The sequence below is a fragment of the Mastacembelus armatus genome, chromosome 11, assembly GCF_900324485.2.
Source record: "Mastacembelus armatus chromosome 11, fMasArm1.2, whole genome shotgun sequence".
NCBI lineage: Eukaryota > Metazoa > Chordata > Actinopteri > Synbranchiformes > Mastacembelidae > Mastacembelus > Mastacembelus armatus.
In genome coordinates, this window is record NC_046643.1 from 488,590 (window position 1) to 509,258 (window position 20,669).

The window sequence follows — 20,669 nt, forward strand, 5'->3', positions numbered from 1 at the left end:
CTATTTCAGTAGCTATTTTTTGCTTGTTTCCAAAGTGTTCTTTTAAGAGTGTCTTTGCTCTCTGATATCCTTTATCTGGTGGCATGTGTTGACAACTCTTAACCACCTCCTTTGGTTGTCCTTTTGTGTACTGCTCCAAAAAGTATAAGAAGTCTAAGCTGCTAGCACTCTTTCCTTCCACTCCATGCTCAAAGGCTCTGATAAATCCATTATACTCAAGAGGGTCTCCATTAAATGTTGGTATGTCCGCCCTTGGAGGTAACGATGATGCTGAATGTTGCTGAACTAATAGAGATGTCATATCATTTTGTCATTGCATAATAGTAAGAACATTGATTTGGTCCATACTAGCTAGCTTATCACATTGAGTGTTCCTGGGTTCCTGTAGGACATTCATGTTGGGTTCCTGTGAGATGTGACACGTTTCTCCTGAGGAATGCTTAGTTTTGAATTCAGATCACAAGCTTGCTGTAAAAAGGTTTGTTTGGGCCTTGCACCCATTGTTGTGGCAGCTTTATGGCCTCCTTTAGATGATAAGGTTAACTGATGAACTGAATCTTTGAGCCAAGCCTCCATTGGAATTGTATAATTTCTGCCACCTGCTGGTGGATAGTTGAACTGGTGGTTTGAGCTTTGTGGTACAAACTTCACCGCAGAGGGTCTGAGAGAGGATTCGTGTTTTGACCTTTCCAGATATGAATTCATTCCGTTTGAAACAGCCCTGGAGCTCTGGACATCAAAACCGTTGTACTTAAGCACAGACACTTTTGACATTTGAGCAGCAATTTGACCTTGCAATTCAAGCAGTTCCTTCTTTTTTCTAATTTGCTCTTCCTGAGCTTCCAGTTGATGTTTTTCCTTTAGGGTGGCTGCTTTAGCAACGAGAGCAGCCCTTTCAGCTTCGATCTTTAAACATGCTAAAGAAGCTGAAGACCTTGAAGACTTGTGGCTAGAACGACCAGCTGATGAGCATGTTTTACCACCAATATTTGAAATACTGTCACCTGGACCAATATCATCATTTACCACTGATGTATTTTCAGCAGTAGTTTTATTGACCAACATTGGTTTTAGTGCAGTGACCGTCATCATCCTCATGATCAAAGCCATTATCACCACCATTGTTTTGCTATTTATTATCAAGCAACCACTCTTCCATTCTTTGTATTACCTTTTCATTGATTTGCATCCTTGTTTCAAACCATTCATTTTGTTTTGTCATTTCATCCTCAGGTAATAATGGTTTCAATGATTCATGCAACTCCTTTGTTTCCACACACAGCTTTACAAACATTTCATGTTTTGTCCGCACATCGTGCACATTTACGTTTGAAAGCATCAATTGTTCAACTTCCTTTGTTAGTTTATGGAGTTTCTTTATCCTGGAAGTCCTTTCCTTTTGTTGCGATATTATTTTTGCTTCCAATGCTTTAAACGTAGGTTTGACTGGTCTTTTAAGACTTTCATTTTCAATTTCATTTTGATTGACAGCTGCTTCCACATTACTCATTTTTCTATGAATTAGCGGAATTACTGGAGACTTTATTCAAAATTGTTGCAGGATTTACCTTTTATCCTTTCTGTGAGAAGGCCCATCTTTTCCACTCATCAACTTTAAACAATCCTACCATTAGTCTTCAGACTTTCCGTCGTTCAGGCTGTCATTCATTTCAATCCCACTGATTGCGCTCAGCTGTCTTCGCTTCCTTCGCATCCAGCGCCGTCCCTCTTTGTCGCAAAAAAGGGTTTTCAAAAACAAAAACCAAGGTTTTCAACTTTCAACAGTGGCAATCTAACAACAAAAAAATGCCACTAGGGAAAAAAGGAAGACATTTCCAACTCATGCCGTAAAAAACAATGTCCGCCAAAAACATATGTTTAACACTTTATTATCAAAATGAAAATAGCCAAAGCAACAAAAATGCAGTATACTGATTAAAATATTAAAACTACACATCAAGCCCGTCAAGCACGTCAAGGTTGAAAGCCTATGTGGCTTCCTCCTATCCTCATTTTTCCCACTCCAACCACCTGTGTCTTCCCTATCTAACTTCTTTGTCCTATGCCCACAGGTGTGCAGGTAATCAACCAACCACATTTTCTCACTCCAGGCACAAATCCACACAAACACACACACATAACTCTAAATCGGCTACAACAATACCTATTATCAGGCCTTAAAATAACTTGCACGTCACTAACCAGTTATGGGCCCCTCAATACAATATTTAATACACTGCCTTCTCGTGATACCTCAATAGCTCTATTTATCACCTCAACCAACCTCTCTCAGATTAACGCAGGCACACCCTGTGGGTTGTTGTCTATATCTATATCTATGAAATTAATCGGCTGTCTTAGTTCCAGGGCATCATAGGTGGGGATGTTCTTAACACTGATAGCACCTGCTCCATACAATGGGCTACCGACTGTGGACTCAACACTTCTAGATGGAGGGCTCTGTGGATGGAGAGGGGGATCTGAGCTCACTGTACGGACCAACCCTCCAGAGATGCCCTGATCAAGAGCATGATCAAAAGCAGAGTCATCCACACTCTGTACACTAGCTGTTGCTGCTAAAACACCCTGTTTAGCCAGAGAGCCCCGCTGGAGATGTTCGATTTTTCTTTTGAGTTGCTCTGTTTTCATACGTGTATTTTCAGACCAGCAACCCGGCCTTTCTGTGTGGAGTTTGCATGTTCTCCCTGTGCTTGCGTGGGTTTACTCCGGGTACTCCGGTTTCCTCCCACAGTCCAAAAACATGCATGTTAGGTTGATTGATGAATCTAAATTGCCCGTAGGAGTGAGTGTGAGTGTGAGAGGTTGTCTGTCTTTGTGTGTCTCTATGTGGCCCTGTGATGGACTGGTGACCTGTCCAAGGTGTACCCCTGCCTTTCACCCGAGAGAGAGCTGGGATAGGCTCCAGCAGATCCCCGTGACCCTGGCTTTCAGGAAAAAGCGGGTACAGAAGATGGATGGATGGATTTTCAGACCATCTGAGGAATTCAGATGGGGATTGTGCAATATTGCGATACTCAGACGAAATGTGCATTTTTCTCACAGATCTCTACAGCCCTGCATAGGAATCTATCGTGTATCATGTCCAAACTAGGGTGATCACTATCTGCTGCTGCTGCTGTATTGTTGTTCTGATTGGCAGGCCTGTCCATTTTCAAGAAATTATTGTGTTTTATATAAAACCGCGGTGATTACTTTCTGTGTATCGTTTATGTGTGATAAACAGAGTTCTACTGTGTTAACAAAATATGACTAATTGTGTACGAGCTGAGAGAAACTGTTCTACCTTGCTATTTAAACAATTATACTTTTCATGTAATCCTTTGAGACTAGACCAGATGTTTGATAGCAGGTCTGTGTTGGTCTGCGTTAGAGAGAAAGTGTGTTCACCACTAGTCTGCATTGCTACATCGGTTACAACAACTGTGTTAGAACTGTGTGACCGTTCTTTAATAACGTTCAAGTTCAAAATAATCAATCATGCAGCGTTAGGGAGAAAAATTCCACTACACAAGATTTTGACAACTCTGTTTATAAATTTAAGAAAATTATTCCATCCTTATTTACTTCTATGACATGTACCAACAGATTGGAGGGCAGCTGCCTCAGTTCTATTCCCTACAAAGTTGATTATATTCTTGACAGTTCTGTAGCCTCTCTGCGTGAAACACTTGATACTGTGGCCCCTCTGAAAAAGAAGTTAGTGAATCAGAGCAGATTATCTCCATGATACAATTCACACATCCATACCTTTAAAGCAGGAAGGAAAGGAAGTGGAGTTCCACAAATTTAGAAGAATTTTATCTACCCTGGAAAAACATATAACATATAAAAAAGATCTCCGTAAAGCCAGAGCTGCATACAAAGCCTATTCTTGATCCAGGAGTCCTGGGTAATTAAAGATCAATCAACCTACCTTTTATGTCTAAAATTCTCGAAAAAGCTGTTGCTAAGCAGCTACATGACCCCTCACACAAGAATGAACTATTTGAAGAATTTTAATCAGGATTTAGAGCACATCATAGTACAGAAACAGCACTATTAAAAGTCACCAACGATCTTCTCTTAATCTGAGATAATACACTCATATCTGAGTATTTTTCCAGCAAGATCTAGTGCTGCATTGATACTACTAATATTGGCCATATTACTGTTAGGATCAAAAGTCTAAATTGTTTATCATAGAATTTATTCACTGCTATAAGTAAATGTACATGTGATCTTGTTGAGACATTGAACTTTTGACTGCTTTGAATGTTGACCGCTCAACACATGTCAGTTGTGCATATGTTGTAAGAATGTATGCGTTTAGGAAGTGAAACAGACCCGCTCTGGGTCAAGGAACTTGTGACACCAAGTGCCCCCTGGTTGAACTTCATGAATCTATAGGGACAAAAGCCAGTTTCCTTGTTTCTAAAGCGAACGTGATATATGTTAAAGGTCTTCTGTGCAACTATTGTGTAACCTTGTTTGCTATAAATAAAGAAGTCTGTGTGAAGCTCGGGGCTGCAGCCACAAACCCAAGAAGAGACGTCTTCTTGCAGCCACGAGCTGATCCCAGCCTGAAAAGATGCAACGTGTCTCTTGTTAAATGATTGAGTAGAACCAACATTTATTGGTGTTTCCGCCCGGTTTCCAATACGGCATCAACGGTGAAGAGGAGGACAGCGAGGACAGGATGCTGAAATCTGTGCACAGTCAGCCTCGGTAGGAGGTTGTGAAAACCCACCCTCGTGAATTCGACGGGAGGTCGGCTGTTCCTCTCCAGCTTTGGTCCTCTCCATCGTTTCTGCTTGACGGAAGCCGAGCCAGAAGACACGCACATCTGAGCTGGGGTAAGCTGCGTGGTTGGGGGTCCGGGACCCCATACAGTGTCAGGGACACTAGAAAGCAGCTGAAAGAGTTCGTCCGGGACGAACCCTATGTCAGGGACATAGCAGTGTCAGGGACACTAGGAAGCAGCTGCAAGAGTTCGTCAGGGACGAACCCTATGTCTGGGACATAGAAGTGTCAGGGACACTTAAATAGGAAAAGCGCTATTCGTCTGGGACGAAAAGAAAGTATCAGGGATACTGAAACACGTGTGAGTGAATGAGAATGTGTGATTGATGGTAGTTGACGGACTATTGTCGGCTGAGTAGAACAGTGTAACTACCTATTTAAACTGTGTGTTATTTGTTGGGCACAAGTAAAAATTGAAAAGTTGGGTGTGGTGGACGGCTGTATCCGCAGGTAATTAGTATCTGTAGAAGCTTGATACAGTGGACGATCCCCATGCTGTTGTGACTGATCGTTTGCTTGTGCCAAAAGTTGCAACTATGGGAAAGGGAAACAGTAAACCCCAATTGGCTGGGGATTCTAAATTCATGAACACTTACTCCCCTGGATCCGCAAGGTATTTAGGGGAATGGAAGAAGAAGTATGAGTTTCCAGGAAAATTGGAAACCTGCACATGCGATAAATTGGTAACTCAGTTAAAAGCAGAAGTGGCTATAGCAGAACCTAAGAAAATTGATAAGTTTAAACTTCAGCTTATTGAAGCAGTAAAGTGGCAGGAACAAGCCGAGAAGCGCAGACAGAAAAGGAAAGATAAGAAATCCCTCATAGCAGCGCTCCAAGAGGACCCTGCTGATTTTGTTGGGAGGCCACTAGCACTTATCCAGCAGGAGGAGGATAAGAAAAAGAAGCCTAAGCCAGCCCAAGGGGAATTGGCGGCCCGAGGGCCACAGGTGACTGCAGCACCAAAGGCCAAGTCGGAGGCAACGGAACCGCAGTCTCAAGGTTCGTCTACAGGCTCCGCTCCCCCTCTTCCTCCTCCACCTCTCCCGTTCGGGTTTGGTTGGCTGAGTCCTTCCCATTCGCGGTCGGGAAAGCAGTATGGCCCTTACGGTGAGGTACAGACAGAGCTGTCAGCCATGGTCAAACGAGACGAGCCATGGGGACCACGACCTGATCCCCCACCGTGGCCACCAACGGACCCGACTAGCATTTTTCCTGCAATTGAGGTGCCTAATCCTCATTTTGGAGTAAGTGGAGATAACAAACCTCTCCTCTTAGTTAGACGCCCATGGTCATGTAAAGAGTTAGAAGATGCAGTTAAAGGCCTGGGTGACCCCCTGGCTAATGTCCGCCAGTGGATTGTTAATCTTCAGCAGTTGAGACAAACATATAATTTAGATGGACAGGAAATTGACTCAGTATGTAGGAAAGCTTTTGGTCATAGGTATGGGGGAGTCAGAGGCGGTTATACAGGAACTGATCTGAATGGGTTTCCCTTAGCACCTAGGTCACGGGAGCTTACGGGAGAAGTAGAGGAGCTGATGGAGAGCTTCCTCCCCTCCATCACTCACCATATCCGAAAGTTAAATATTAATACACCCACAGATGGAGTGACTCAAATAATGAATTATGCACAGCATGCCCAAGACTTACAGAAACATAAATCAGAACAGCAATCAAAAGCCGCAGTCTTTGCCCTGTTGGATGTGATGTCAGAAGAGAGAAAGGGAGGATTCAGAGAGCAAGGCCTGGGGGGTTTTAGAGGTAGAGGACGAGGAAGAGGACGAGGTAGAGGAAGGTACGGAAGGTACAGAGATGATGTCTGTTACAACTGTGGGCGTCCAGGACACTTTGCAAGAGAATGCCGAGAGCGCAATCCTGCTGAATATGAAAAGCCCCCCCCACACAATCCGCGAGCATGACTGCCAGTAGCTTCCTGGACGCCCGACAAGGATAGGGGAAGTGAGGATGAGTTGTTAGACTTGAAAGAGATTGTTGATACATATTTTAGTTCAGAAGAAAACAAGGTAATGCCCATTAGAATGCTAAAAATTAATGGAGTAAAAATAGAGTTTTTGTGTGACACAGGAGCAGATAGAACAGTTTTGAGAGATAAAATTCCTGGAGTGACAAAAGGTGATAGGAATATTTTTGTAAAATCAGCAAATGGACAAGTCACCCCTTGCAGGTTCTCCCAAAGTTTTGTGCTTGAGGATGAGGCATCTGGCTTTCAGGAAAAGGCAATGGCAGTTTTGTGTCCTAACTGTCCGGTGAATTTATTGGGCAGAGATTTGTTGAGCAAATTAAAAATTTCCCTGGTGCCTACTACAAATGGGATGGCAGCCATAGGCCCGGGGGAGGAAATCCCCTCTTATGTAGTGTTGAAACAAGGGGCGCCACATTACTGGTGGTCCCTAGATCTGCCCATGCCTGACCCTGGGCGCACAGGAGAGCAACTCCTGCGCTTGCTGCCTGATCCTCAACCACCACACTCAGAAAGCCTCCCCCCAGAGCAGATGCATGTTACTCTCTATTATAAACACACTCCAGGTCCAGATTTTGATTATGTACAGAAGTTTGAGAAGTTAGGGCCACAGAGGATAACGCTTAAGACCCTTTATACTGATAGGAAAGGAAAGGCAGTCTGCTCTGTTAGTCTTCCTCCAGAAGCTAAGCGTCTCTTGAAGGGATGGTCACCTAATCCTCATTTGTCAGTGTCTAAGACGAATGACATGCATTGGGAGGAGTTAAAACAGTTTTTGAATAAAGCTGAGAGTATTTGTGATTGGCATGAAGAAGAAGGAGGCTGGTTTAGTGATAGTGTGGGAAACTGTTTTTACAAAAATTTGAATTGGGTTGTCACGGCCACTCCCCGTACTCATATGGGGGAGGATGACCGAGAATGAGTGTTACTTCTGGAAGAGGTGGATCCATGTTTGGCTGAGGTGCCTGACAGTTTCTGGTCTCGAAGCAAAACTGATGTAGGCCTAATGACCACTGCTCCAGAAGTTACTATCAAACCTAAATCTGATTATAGACCTAGGATAAAGCACTATCCCCTTAAACCAGACGCCCTTCAGGGAATCAAGCCTGTGGTACAAGAGATGCTTGATGCAGGAATCCTGGTGAGAGCACCAGAGGCTCAGTGTAACACCCCTATATTCCCAGTGAAAAAGGCTGATGGGAGGAGTTGGAGGATGATTCTTAAGGGAAGTAAATAAGGCAGTTGAGAGTAGGGCCCCGTGTGTCCCAGATCCTCATACTTTGTTGAACCATATTAAACCTGAAATGAAGTGGTTCACGGTTGTGGATCTTAGTAATGCTTTTTTCTCAATCCCAGTACATCCAGACTCACAGGGATGGTTTGGGTTCACCTTTGAGGGAAAGAAACTCACCTACACCAGGTTGCCACAGGGTTATGTTGATAGCCCTACTATATTTGCATCAGAATTGGAAAATTGCTTATCTACATTCCATGTGCCCTCACATAGCCAAATTTTGACCTATGTAGATGATATTTTAATTACATCAGACACTCAGCAACACAACAAGGACACAGCAATAGCACTGTTCAAACATTTGGAAAGAACAGGCAACAAAGCATCTCCAGAAAAACTACAGTGGGCTGCTTCTGAAGTTGTATTCCTGGGTCATAAGCTAACACCAGAAGGCAGAGCCCTGACTGAATCCAGGAAAGCAGCTGTTCAGCAAGCCTGTAAGCCTATCACTAAGCAGCAGATGATGCAGTTCTTAGGGCTGTGTAACTACTGTCGACAGTGGATTCCAGATTATGCTCAGGTAACACAACCACTGTTAGACCTGATTTATGAAACACCGATGGCCATGAAGCAGGAAATACAGTGGACTCCAGAAGGCGAGAAGGCTTTCTGTGAATTAAAAGAGCAGTTAGTGACCACACCTGTCTTGAGTCTCCCAGATTATAGTAAACCCTTTGTTCAAACTGTAGATTGTAAGGGGAGGTTCATGACCTCAGTGCTAACTCAGTTATCAGGAGGAAAGCAGAAGCCGGTAGCCTATCACTGTAAGAGGCTAGATCCTGTGGCTTGTGCTTTGCCTGCCTGTGTTAGAGCTGTGTGCGCCGCTGCAATGGCGATAGAAGCCTCAGCGGAAGTAGTACTTTTCCATCACCTCACACTGCTAGTCCCACACTCGGTTGACTTACTTCTGACAGAAACTAAAATGTCATTTTTGTCACCAGCCAGACATCTGTCAGTTATGGCGCTCCTAATGTCCCAGCCACATTTGACTATAAAAAGATGCTCTACACTCAATCCATCTACATTATTGCCCACAGCTGAGGAAGGCACACCACACTGTTGTATTACAAACACTGAGGAGATGTGTAAACCTCGTAGTGATTTGAAGGATGTAGCCTTGGCTGAAGGGGAAGTGTGGTTTGTAGACGGTTCTTGTTTTAAGAATGATAAGGGAGAAAACATGTGTGGTTTCGCTGTGGTGTCTCAACAGGAAGTCTGTGTTGCAGGTCAGCTCCCTTCTCATTTCTCTGCACAAGCAGCGGAAATAGTTGTCTTAACACAAGCCTGTCAGTTAGCAGAAGGGAAAAGTGTCACCATTTATACAGACAGTCAGTATGCTTTCTCCACATTGCACTTCTTTGCTGCACAGTGGGCCCGAAGGGGCATGAAGACGGCCAGTGGGCAATCAGTAAAGCACTCTATGCTGCTGCTACACCTCCTTGCAGCAATTCAGTTGCCGGCCAAAGTGGCAGTTTGTAAATGTGCAGCGCACACGCGGGGAGCAGATACTATTTCATTGGGTAATGCCAAAGCTGATGCTACTGCTAAGGCAGCAGCCCAAGGCCAGTTTGGCAAATGCAACTTGTACCTCCTTGCACACATCAATCAACCTATTGATACTGAAGTTCTTTCTGACATGCAAAAGCGTGCCCCGCCTGCTGAGCAACAGCTGTGGCTCAAAGAAGGGGCCATGATAGAGCAGGATCTTTTTAAGGTAAAAGATAAACTCTGCCTGCCTAGAAGTCTCTTTCATACGGCAGCTATTTTGACACATGGGCCTTGCCATGGTATATGCAGTGGAAAAGTATTTCTATGCACCAGGTTTTAATAACTACTCAAAAAATTTTTGTAAATCCTGTTTGACTTGCTGTAAGCATAACTCACAGGGAAACCTCAGACCAAAGAGAGGGAGATTCCCTAATCCGGACTATCCATTCCAAGTTATTCACATGGATTTTATAGAGTTGTCACAATGTCAGACATACAAGTACTGCCTTGTTTTGATAGATGCATACTCTAAGTGGGTTGAGATTGTGCCCAGCAAAAGTGCTGATGCACTGACAGTGGCTAAAGCGCTGTGTAAAAACATTATTCCGGATCATGGAATCCCACAGCGAGTCTACAGTGATAATGGTCCACATTTTGTGAATGAAGTAGTTACACAGATGTCTAAGCACCTGGGTTTTGAGCTGAAGAACCACTGTTCATACCATCCCCAAAGTGCAGGCCTGGTAGAAAGAACTAATGGCACTATAAAAATGAGACTGAGGAAAACAATGGAGCAAACGGGAAGAACATGGGTGGAATGTCTCCCTCTGGTAAAACTGTACATGAGGGTCACGCCAACAGACAAAGGCCTGACCCCGTTTGAAATCCTTTATGGAAGATCTTTTACACTTCCCATTTGTGATAATGTGTGTGAAAAGCCTCAAGGAGAAACTACTCTAGCTGAATGGATGAGTAAGATGTTGCAGACTAGAGAAGTTATGAGTGCAAATAATCTGCCAAGAGATGTTTTGTCTCCACAGGTGCAGAGAGTTAAGCCTGGTGACCAAGTCCTGATAAAGGTCATCAAAAGGAAGGCCTGGTCCACTCCCAAGTGGGAGGGGCCCTATACAGTGATCCTGACCACTCCCACTGCAGTAAAGATCCAGGAGAGACCCACGTGGATTCACCAGAGCCACTGTAAAGTATTACAGCCTTTGGGAGCCGAGTAAGGTGGAAGTCAGCCGGTATCAAAACCCTTGGCTGCCGTAGAGAACATCTGATCCTTACTCCCAGCTATGGCTCTCCACTGGCTGATTCTGTGCCTAGGGGCAGCAAGTACTCTCTGTCCTGTTGACACAGAAGTCATTAATAACACCACATGTTCCACGCAGCTGGAGCAGACCCTTGGTTCACTCTTACCATCTGTGCTGAAAATCGTACTACTACTAGTATTTTAGAAGGATGGACCCATGAGGGAGTCGTACAGCGGTGCTGTAGGCTGGTTGGGAATTTTTCCCTTTTTGAAGGTTTTCGCCCAACCTCCATTACCTGACACCATCTCATTTGACCTTTATGACATTGAATATGGAAATCCCTTAGGGAAACATATACAACTGATGTATTGAGCGTCAAACAGGAGGGAATGTTAGGATCAAAAGTCTAAATTGTTTATCATAGAATTTATTCACTGCTATAAGTAAATGTACATGTGATCTTGTTGAGACATTGAACTTTTGACTGCTTTGAATGTTGACCGCTCAACACATGTCAGTTGTGCATATGTTGTAAGAATGTATGCGTTTAGGAAGTGAAACAGACCCGCTCTGGGTCAAGGAACTTGTGACACCAAGTGCCCCCTGGTTGAACTTCATGAATCTATAGGGACAAAAGCCAGTTTCCTTGTTTCTAAAGCGAACGTGATATATGTTAAAGGTCTTCTGTGCAACTATTGTGTAACCTTGTTTGCTATAAATAAAGAAGTCTGTGTGAAGCTCGGGGCTGCAGCCACAAACCCAAGAAGAGATGTCTTCTTGCAGCCACGAGCTGATCCCAGCCTGAAAAGATGCAACGTGTCTCTTGTTAAATGATTGAGTAGAACCAACAATTACATTATTACAGAGACTGGAGCATGTGATTGTGATCAAAGGAACAGCGTTAAAGTGGTTCCAATCTTATTCCAGTTTGTTCATGTTCATGATTAACTTTCCAAGCGCAAAAAAGTTAGTTATGCAGTTCCACAAGGTTCTGTGCTAGGACTGATTATATTCACCTTATCCTTGCTTCCCTTAGTCAATGTCATTAGGAAGCACTGTATTATTTACCATTGCTATGCAGATGACACCCAGCTGTACCTATCTATCTATGAAACCTGATAAAACACACCAGTTGCCTAGACTTCAAGCATGTCTAAAGGACACAGGCCTGGATGACCAGTAACTTTCTACTTTTAAATTCAGAGCAAACAGAAGTTATGGTATTTGGGCCTAGAAACCTCAGAAATAGCTTTTCTAACAATGTAGCTACATTAGATGTAAGCACTACTGTGAAAAAGCTTGGAGTTATTTTTGACCAGGACATGTCCTTTAATTCACACATAAAACAAATCTCTAGAACTTCCTTCTTTTACTTGCTTGGTATTGTCAAAATTAGGACCTGTCTCAAAATGATGCAGAAAAACTAGTCCATGCATTTGTTACTTCTAGGCTAGATTACTGTAATTCATTAGGAACTAGCAAGAAAGATAATATTTCTCCTATACTAGCTTCTCTTCATTGGCTCCCTGTAATTTCCAGAATAGAATTTAAAATCCTTCAGAAAGCCTTTAGAGCCATTAGCTCTCAAGCTCGTCTCCTATGGAACCAGCTCCCAGTCTAGGTTCAGGAGACAGACACCCTCTCTATTTTTAAGGTAAGTCTTAAAACTTTCCTTTTTGACAACGCTTATAGTTAGGGCTGCCTCAGGTGACCCTGAACCATGCCTTAGTTATGCTGCTATAGGCCTAGACTGCTTGAAGTCTCAATCAGCATAGAATCAGAATCAGAATGAGCTTTATTGCCAAGTGTGTGTGCACACACACACAAGGAATTTGTTTAGGTACAGGGGGGGTACTCCAGTGTAAACAGACATAAATACAAATGCTACAAGGATTAAACAGTAAACATAAATGCTACAGAAATGCTACAAATGCTACAAAAAAACTAAAGAAAAATGCACAGATAATAAAAAGTAAACAAATTACAGATAACTTTGACTAAACGAGTCCAGTGTGCTTACAAAAGGTGCAACCTGAAAACAGAATATAAGGGGAACTAAATGGTGTGCAAAGAGCAAAAAGGTGCCAGTGTCATAGTGCAGGTGGTAGAAGGGAATGGTGGAGAGCTATGAGTTTAAGAGTTGGATGGCCTGAGGGAAGAAGCTTCCTTCTATCTTTCTGGTCGGTGCATCGGTGCACTGAGCTCCTTTCTCCATTTCTCTCCCTCCCTCTCTGCTCTTTCTATCCTTCTCTCCTAACCTCTCTTCTCCTCCCCTCTCACAAGTATATGCCACCATTGAATAACACTTTTGTGCCTTCTCTCACCCATTTATGGTCTCTCTATATATATGTCCTGGAGCTGTATATTGCTGATGTGTAGTTAATAGCCCCACCAACCTAAAGTGTTTATTTGTTGTCCTTTTCTCTCTCCTCTATCTGCTCACCCCAGTCGGTCAAGGCAAACTGAGCCCAGCTCTGCTGCAGCCTTCTTCTGTTAAAGGGAGTGTTTCCTCTCCACTGTTGCCAAGTGCTGCTCATGAGGATTTTTTTGGGTTGTTGTAAGGAGTCTTGAGATGACTGTATGGTGATTTGGAGTTTTGGTTAGAAAATACATTGCAGTTGAACTTAACCAATCAATTGCAATTTCCCCCATACAGTAGTTGGAAAAGCTAAATAGTAGTATTGTTAGTAGGATTACAGTCTAGTAGTGAAAATTAAAATAATAAAATAAATAAATAAAATAATTTCTATTAGCGCTCTTACAACCTCTTAGGTGGGAGTGTTGTAGTAATTGAATTTCTGTAGGCTGTGTAGCTGCTGTTCTTGCACCACTATATACTGTAGAAGATTTTTGTGGGACTGCAACCTGTTTTATGACGCTGCATTTCAAAAGATACAATAAAAGACAGGACTGCTACTTATTCTAATTTACATGATTACATGATTTGGAAATTTAGATTAATAAATTTGCGGAGATATATATAAAATAGCCACAATGAAACAACCTGCTATGTGTCTTTTAACATACAGTACATTATGAGGTTCAATTGTATTATTGCATTACTACATATTTTATCACTGATTAATAAAGCCATTTGTTTCAAGATGCAACTTCACAATTAAGAGGGCTGTATTTGAAATTCTTCACACTTTTTCTTGTTTTTAAATGTTGTATATCCCAAGTAAATTTCTGTTCAACCATGTTTTCAATTTGTGCGAGAAAAGCAGGAATATAAGCACAGTTTACAGGAAGCCTTGTATCTTATTATCGTTTGTTACTCTATTGTGTTAAGTGGAATTCCTGGTACTGTACTTGCAGGCTGATGTGACAAATCAAACCAGTCCTGTTCCTTATCAATATATGGAATGTTAGGAACAAAATTACTGACCTTATACTGTACATGAAATCTTATGTTATAGAACATATTTTGCTAGTTACTCACCATACTGTCATAATGTATCAGCTCTAGCTTGTAGTCTGGCAATATGTCAGTTCTCCTATTCACTAGGTCCAGGGCCATCTGAGCAGCAGGGAGGCAGGCTTGTCCACCAGGCCACCCTCCGCTCATAGGGAAGAGGGCTCCGATGTATAGCTTCTTCTTTGCTAGAGCCGGACAGGAGCAGGACAGGAGGACGGTAATGCTGAGCGAGTAGTTAAGGAGAAAAATACGGGGAAGGATTTGACAGAGCCAGGTCATAGCTGGGGGGAAGCTGAAGGTGATAAAGTCAGCTTATTCCTCCTGTATTGTTCAACTGTGACTCTGAGGGTGTACTGTGTGTGGGTCAGGAGAAGTAAATTCCCACAAACAGAATAGATTGATTTTCTTCAGAGACTGGAGCACATCTAGAATACTCGTACTTGAAGTGCACAATTTTAATTTGACTGTTAAAATGATTATTAGCTATTATTGCATTTTCAGAGAAGAGCTCCAAAAAATATAAACACTTTTAGCCTGCGTGCGGAAAGGACATTCTGTTATGGGTGAACAAAGACAGTGAACAGTTACTGTTTCCTAAGCCGAATTTCAATATTAAGCCGAGTTTGTTTTTTAGATCCAGCTTTTTGTGCTGTCCAAGGTTCTGAAGCTAAACTCGTGGAGGGTCCGTGATATTCAGCCCGAGCCTGCTTGGCAGATCGTATTAACACCCTGTCCCTTTTCGTCCTCATGAAATATTAGCAAGCCCGAGAAACACACGGTGAACCTTATTCTGTCTTCTCGCCATTTATCTGCCCTTCCTCATCCAGCCGCCTACAGACTCACGCTGTTCTGTCGAAAGGTTTACAACACACACAACACGTAGTAGCCTAGGTATAGTATACGCAATATACGAGCAATGTCTGTTTTCAGTAATCCAATGGAATCTAATATGAAAGATCTGAAAACAATGTCGATTTCGAGATGAAAGCCACCTTAGTCTTATTGGAATGTGGTTGGCCTCTGATGAGAAGACAGGAGACAAATGACGGGAATCGCGTTCGGCTAGCAGATCTGTGCGTTTGATTGTAGCTGCTGCAGAAGCGCATGCGAGAAATGAGAAGAGAGGAGGAGGAAGAGGAGTAGATGGGGGGTTCTGTGTCTTTGTTTTACAAACCACTTTGGATTTACATCCTCCAGCCCCTCTCATTTATCTTTCCTTCTCTCGCCCTCCCATCCGCCCTTTTCACCGACAACAAACCTCTGTCCACCCTAACCCCCCACCCGCACGTTCATCTGTTTTTCTATCATCCACCACACAACCAGGCAAATAAATTTCTATTAAAAGCTGAGTTCTAAGTTATTTAATTACTCCACTGCCCTTTGATGTTCACAAATTTAATTAGCCAACAGCTTAATTTACAAGTCACTTGTAACAGAGGGCTGGTACCAGGGCCGTTTCTAGCCTTGTGGGGGCCCTATGCAAGATTGTGTTTGGGGGCCCCTTAGTTCGCCAAAAAAACAACTGTTTTGATAATCCACAAAAATCCACTTCTCATATTAAAATAAACATCTTAGCAAATTAAGCAATTTAAACTGATAATAAATATTAATACAAGGTAATCAACAATCATCTATACATCAATAAAGAAAACAGATACTGAGTTTTTTTTCAACATATACTTTATAAAACACAATTCTCACAAGCACTGGTCATTATGAAAAACATATCAACATTAACTGTTCCATAGAATGAAAACACAATAAACCATCTATTTTAAAGTGCAACAATGAAAAAAACCCCAACACTAAAAATAATACTTTAACTTTAAAATAATTTGCTCTGTATAGTTAACATCACAGTCTGTTGTATTGTTTTCCTCAAAAGGTCTGCTTCCTGGCTTTTTTAGAAGCAAAGTCTTGAATTATGTCATCATATGACAGCTGTTTACCAGTCTCATGATTAATGCTGATTAGTGCGAGACCAGAAAAGCGATCCTGTCCCATGGATGACCTAAGGTAGGTGTTGATGAGCTTCAGCTTTGAGAAGCTCCTCTCTGCTGAGGCAACAGTCACAGGAAGAGTACAAGCGATTCTCAGTGCAATCCACAGATTCGGATACAGTTCTTTCAAATGTTTTTCATGGATGAAAGAGAGAAGTTCTAGGGCAGCCATGTCATCAGAAGGCAAACTCGGCAAATGTTTTATCGCTACAGCCAGCTCTTTTCCATCAATGTAGCTTTCATTTGCAGTTCCTAATGTCCTGCAGAGGTTGTCACACTGGTTGCACAGTTCCCCATCATCCATTTTTTAAAAATTGTGCAGCACTCCAAATCTGTCTCTCACATTGCCCAGTGTTTCAAACCTATCCTTTAGTGATTCAATGGCTCTGTCAACAACTACATTAAAGAATGTTGTTTTAAGCTTCTTCATGGCATCTGCAATAGGCTCATCCGGGGCTTCATAGGCAAAGTGCTTTTTTGTGCTTCTTAGTCTTTCCTCTTTCAGCACAGCCTCCACATTCATTTCCTCACATATGTCTTTAGCAAAGGCTTGAGCTGAAGCAAAGCCAGTTTCTCTGTAAACAGTCAGAGATGTTGTCTTAGTGAGAAGGTCAACTGCCACATCAAGCTGCATAGTGGCAGACTGTAGAAGCTTGCTAACATGGTTCACAATGTTTACAATGTCATACCATACTACTGTGCAAATAAGAAAACGGTATGACCCAATCTCTTCTGCCAAACTTTGTGCTTCAACCTTGGTCAGAGGATCTGTCACTTTGTCCCTGACCTCCAACAACGCCTCCCTTATTTTGGAGGCCTGGTACCGCACAGCCTCTATGCTCTTAACACGGCTCTCCCACCGCGTGTCACTCCATGTCTTGAGTGCAATGCTTACATGCGCCTTTAGGAGTTCCCATCTTTGTGGGGCTGCTGCAAAAAGGCTGTACAATTTATGTACATTGCCAAAGTATCTGATTGCATCTGTTGACACTTTTGCTGCATCAGACACCACCAAGTTTAGTGAATGTGCCCCACATGGAACATAGAGTGCATGATTCATCTCAAGAAGTCTGGCTTGAGCTCCTTTGTTCGTCCCTTTCATGTTGGCACCATTATCATATGACTGTCCTCTGCAATCATCAAATGGAATATTCAATTCCATAAGCTTGTTCAAAATCAAAGATGACAAACCAAGACCTGTTGCGTTTGAAGCCACAAGAAATCCTAGAAAATGTTCCTTGATTTCTGGTACTTTGTCCATTTTTACAATCCTTACGATCACTGACATCTGTTCTTGGTGGTTTATATTAGGAGTACAATCCAAAATGATTGAATAATATTTGGACTGTTTAATTTCAGTCACCAACGTGTCTAATATTTTCCCACTGATTGAGTCAATCAGTTCATTCTGAATAACATTTCCAAGATAACTGGAATGCATGAACTGACCACTCTCCACACGCTCAATGTGCTGCTTCATGACAGGATCAAATTTTTCAAGTTCAACCTCTTTTAGGAAATTTCCATTATTTTGCTGGTATAATGTGTTTGATGAACCTCTCAATGCAAGATTTCTCTCAGCTAGAGATTTTATGATGGAGATTAAGCGAGTCAGGACATCTCTCCAGCGCCTCTTCTCAACTTCCAATAACATCATTTCAGCCTGGTCTATTGTCTTTCCAGTTTGTAGACACTGTTCAAAATCTTTCCAGATTGCAATGTGTGTTATGTGCTCTTTGTTGCTTTCATGACTTTTTAAAAGTATGCCTACGTTTGCCCAGTTTGTCAGTCCCGTTGTCATTAATTTGTGCTCCTTGTTTGAAAATAATTTGCAACAAAAGCAATAAAGGGCATTGTTTTTTTTTGGAGTAGATAAGCCAGGTCCACTTTATCTTTTCTCCATTCACTTGTTATGTGTTGAGGTGCTGGCAGGAGGATGGAGTGACAGGACCCAAATGCAGGACAAAAGAGGTTTAATTATTCCCCCTGGAGACTCCAGGGATCAGGAGAGAAAACAGAAATACAACCGGGTGTCCCGGTGAACAAATAGTAGCCGGTTAGGCGGCACAGTCTGCCAAACAGACGCATATAATAAAACATGAAAGTAATCCACAATTAGCTACACACATTAATACTGATTACACCGGTTAACAGGCTACACGGGTTAATCAGGATTAACGGGCTAACACGAGTCACACAGGTTAATGAACGAAACAGGTTAATGCTTCTGCACTGAACAAAGGAATACCAGCAGTACATATAGCCAGCAGAGAAACAGTAATTGGACACAGGTGCGAACAATCAGTGACCAATGTGAAGCTGCCGGGGACTGATGCAGGGGGAAAACCGGAAGCCCTTTCATCATAAAGGTCCCCGGCAGGAAGTCCCAAAAGGGGACTCATAACATCACTAGTGTTCTGTAAAAATAATGATAATGAAAGCTTCTACCATCTTGTTTGGGAAATGTAAAATCTTGGTTAATCTGAAATGGCCCTCTACCTATTAAATCTGACCTGAACGAATCGGAGAGAACGTATGGCCAGTCAGCAGGATCTAGTGGTTCACCAAAAACAGGCAGCTGAGTGTCTAGCTCGTCCTTGGTTTCCTGGTCAGCAGAAAATACTGAAGAATGAGAACATCCAGGTTGTTCCTCGTCAGGACCTTCAGCAGCTTCAGAAGCTTCAGCTTCAGTGCCTGGAGCTCCAAAATATTTTAGAATTGCTCCTGCAAAGACAAAGCTCTTTAGGTTACCAAAAATAACACATCACAAGCATATATTCAAATATAATTATATTTTATAATTGCAGTGATATTGCACGAACAGAGAAATGTGTAATCTGTTTTTAGACTTTGGAATGTAGAATGTTCCTTTGAAGCATTTCCCCAAATACAAAGCTGAGCTGTTACTTTTATTATGCTTCTGCTCTTATTTACACATTGTACTTGTTAAGATAATAAACCAATGATAAATGGGTTATATGTACTATGTGTAATAATAGCAATGTCTGTGTATTTCAAAGAGGTCAACTTGTAATTTAAAACAAACCTTAAGTTTAAAGAAGTAACTTCAGCTAAATGGAGGCAGGGTTGTTCAAAGTAGCATTGTAAATAGTGAAAGTATCTCAGCCGAGGTAGTAATAAGTCACTCACAGCTGACATATAAGCCCAACATAGTCAATAGGCCAAATATTTCTTGGGAATTAATTAAATAACAGTGCAGGGTTCCTAGTTGAGCATGATATTTGTGTGTGCGTGTTAACGTTAGACAGCACAGCCACTATCGTTGCAATTTCTATGCATGAGAAGTAGAAGGTGGCGCGTGACAAGAGGCCGAGAGAACCCTGCAAGTGTTATTTATACTAGCCTGTCGGCGAACATCACTCTCTGTGCAACAACGATTTTTTTTATTTTTGACAACAAAAACACAGCCACCACTTGTTTTTTCAGCTTATTTTATTTATATCCTACCTATATTTTTAAACATAAGTGATTTAATAAACACAAGAGAACGCTGCAGATAACAACAGGTAATAATTTTAATTCTCTTTAGATTAGGCTGAAGCTGCCGCTTGGGGGCCCCCTAGTGGCTTGGGGGCCCTATGCAGTTGCATAGTCTGCATAGCGCAAGAAACGGCTATGGTCCTGAGACACAAAAACACACAGACACACATATTAAGACATTAACAAACATATTCAGCCACACAAACCCTTGCACACACCCGTGGACACATGCAGACCAGCAAACCTACACATTTATCATTGTAATTTTTCATTTGACAGGACTAGCAAAGCTGAGGTGGAGGATTTTCTAAATGACCCAAGAGGCCCCAGTTTGGACCGAAAAGACACATTTTTCACCTCATCCCAGTGAAAAGAGTCTTGTCTCATAAAACCACAAGATTTATTCAATACCAAGGCCAAACTGTGTTTCCAGTCGCCTCACTGGGAGCCCTTTAAATGAGAGCAGATTTCAGGCCTGGACAGGTGAGGTGTGCAGAGGGATTTTGTTAACTGCTGAAGAGGGCACATTTCTGAGACCACAGTCCTACAGGCACACACAGACACTCATACAGACAGACAAATGCAGGACGGCAGCAGCAGGCTTAATTGCATCTTCCAGTATGCATCTGTCAATGAAATAGAATGCTGGCTCTCGCTCATCGTCACGGCAACAACATGGAAAATAGAGCATGGGTCTGATTGGCTTTTTTGATCAGCACACCTTAAACGATTTGTAAGCTAAGTTTGGTGCATTTCTGACAAACTAAATGTTTGGCTCTCCATGCAATTTGCAAGTCCTTAAAGAGGGGGCGCCGTTATGCCTACTGTGACTTTGTTTGGTCATGTGGGTTCAGGAGTGTGGGGTGTATAAGTGATTAAAATTTGACAACACAGCAGCTGCACATATTTGTACAGCATTTGCACCTTTAAGTTT

General features: G+C 42.3%; 1 protein-coding gene across 1 annotated transcript in view; it reads right to left on the reverse strand.

Moving 5' to 3' along the window:
* gabbr1b (gamma-aminobutyric acid (GABA) B receptor, 1b) overlaps nucleotides 1-14,513 on the reverse strand; it is a 162,385-nt gene extending 147,872 nt beyond the window's left edge. The window contains exon 1 of the mRNA XM_026300435.1: nucleotides 14,259-14,513. Coding sequence (XP_026156220.1) covers nucleotides 14,259-14,513 — 255 coding nt within the window. The remainder of the gene's footprint in view (nucleotides 1-14,258) is intronic.
* Between the last annotated feature and the right edge of the window lie 6,156 nt (nucleotides 14,514-20,669).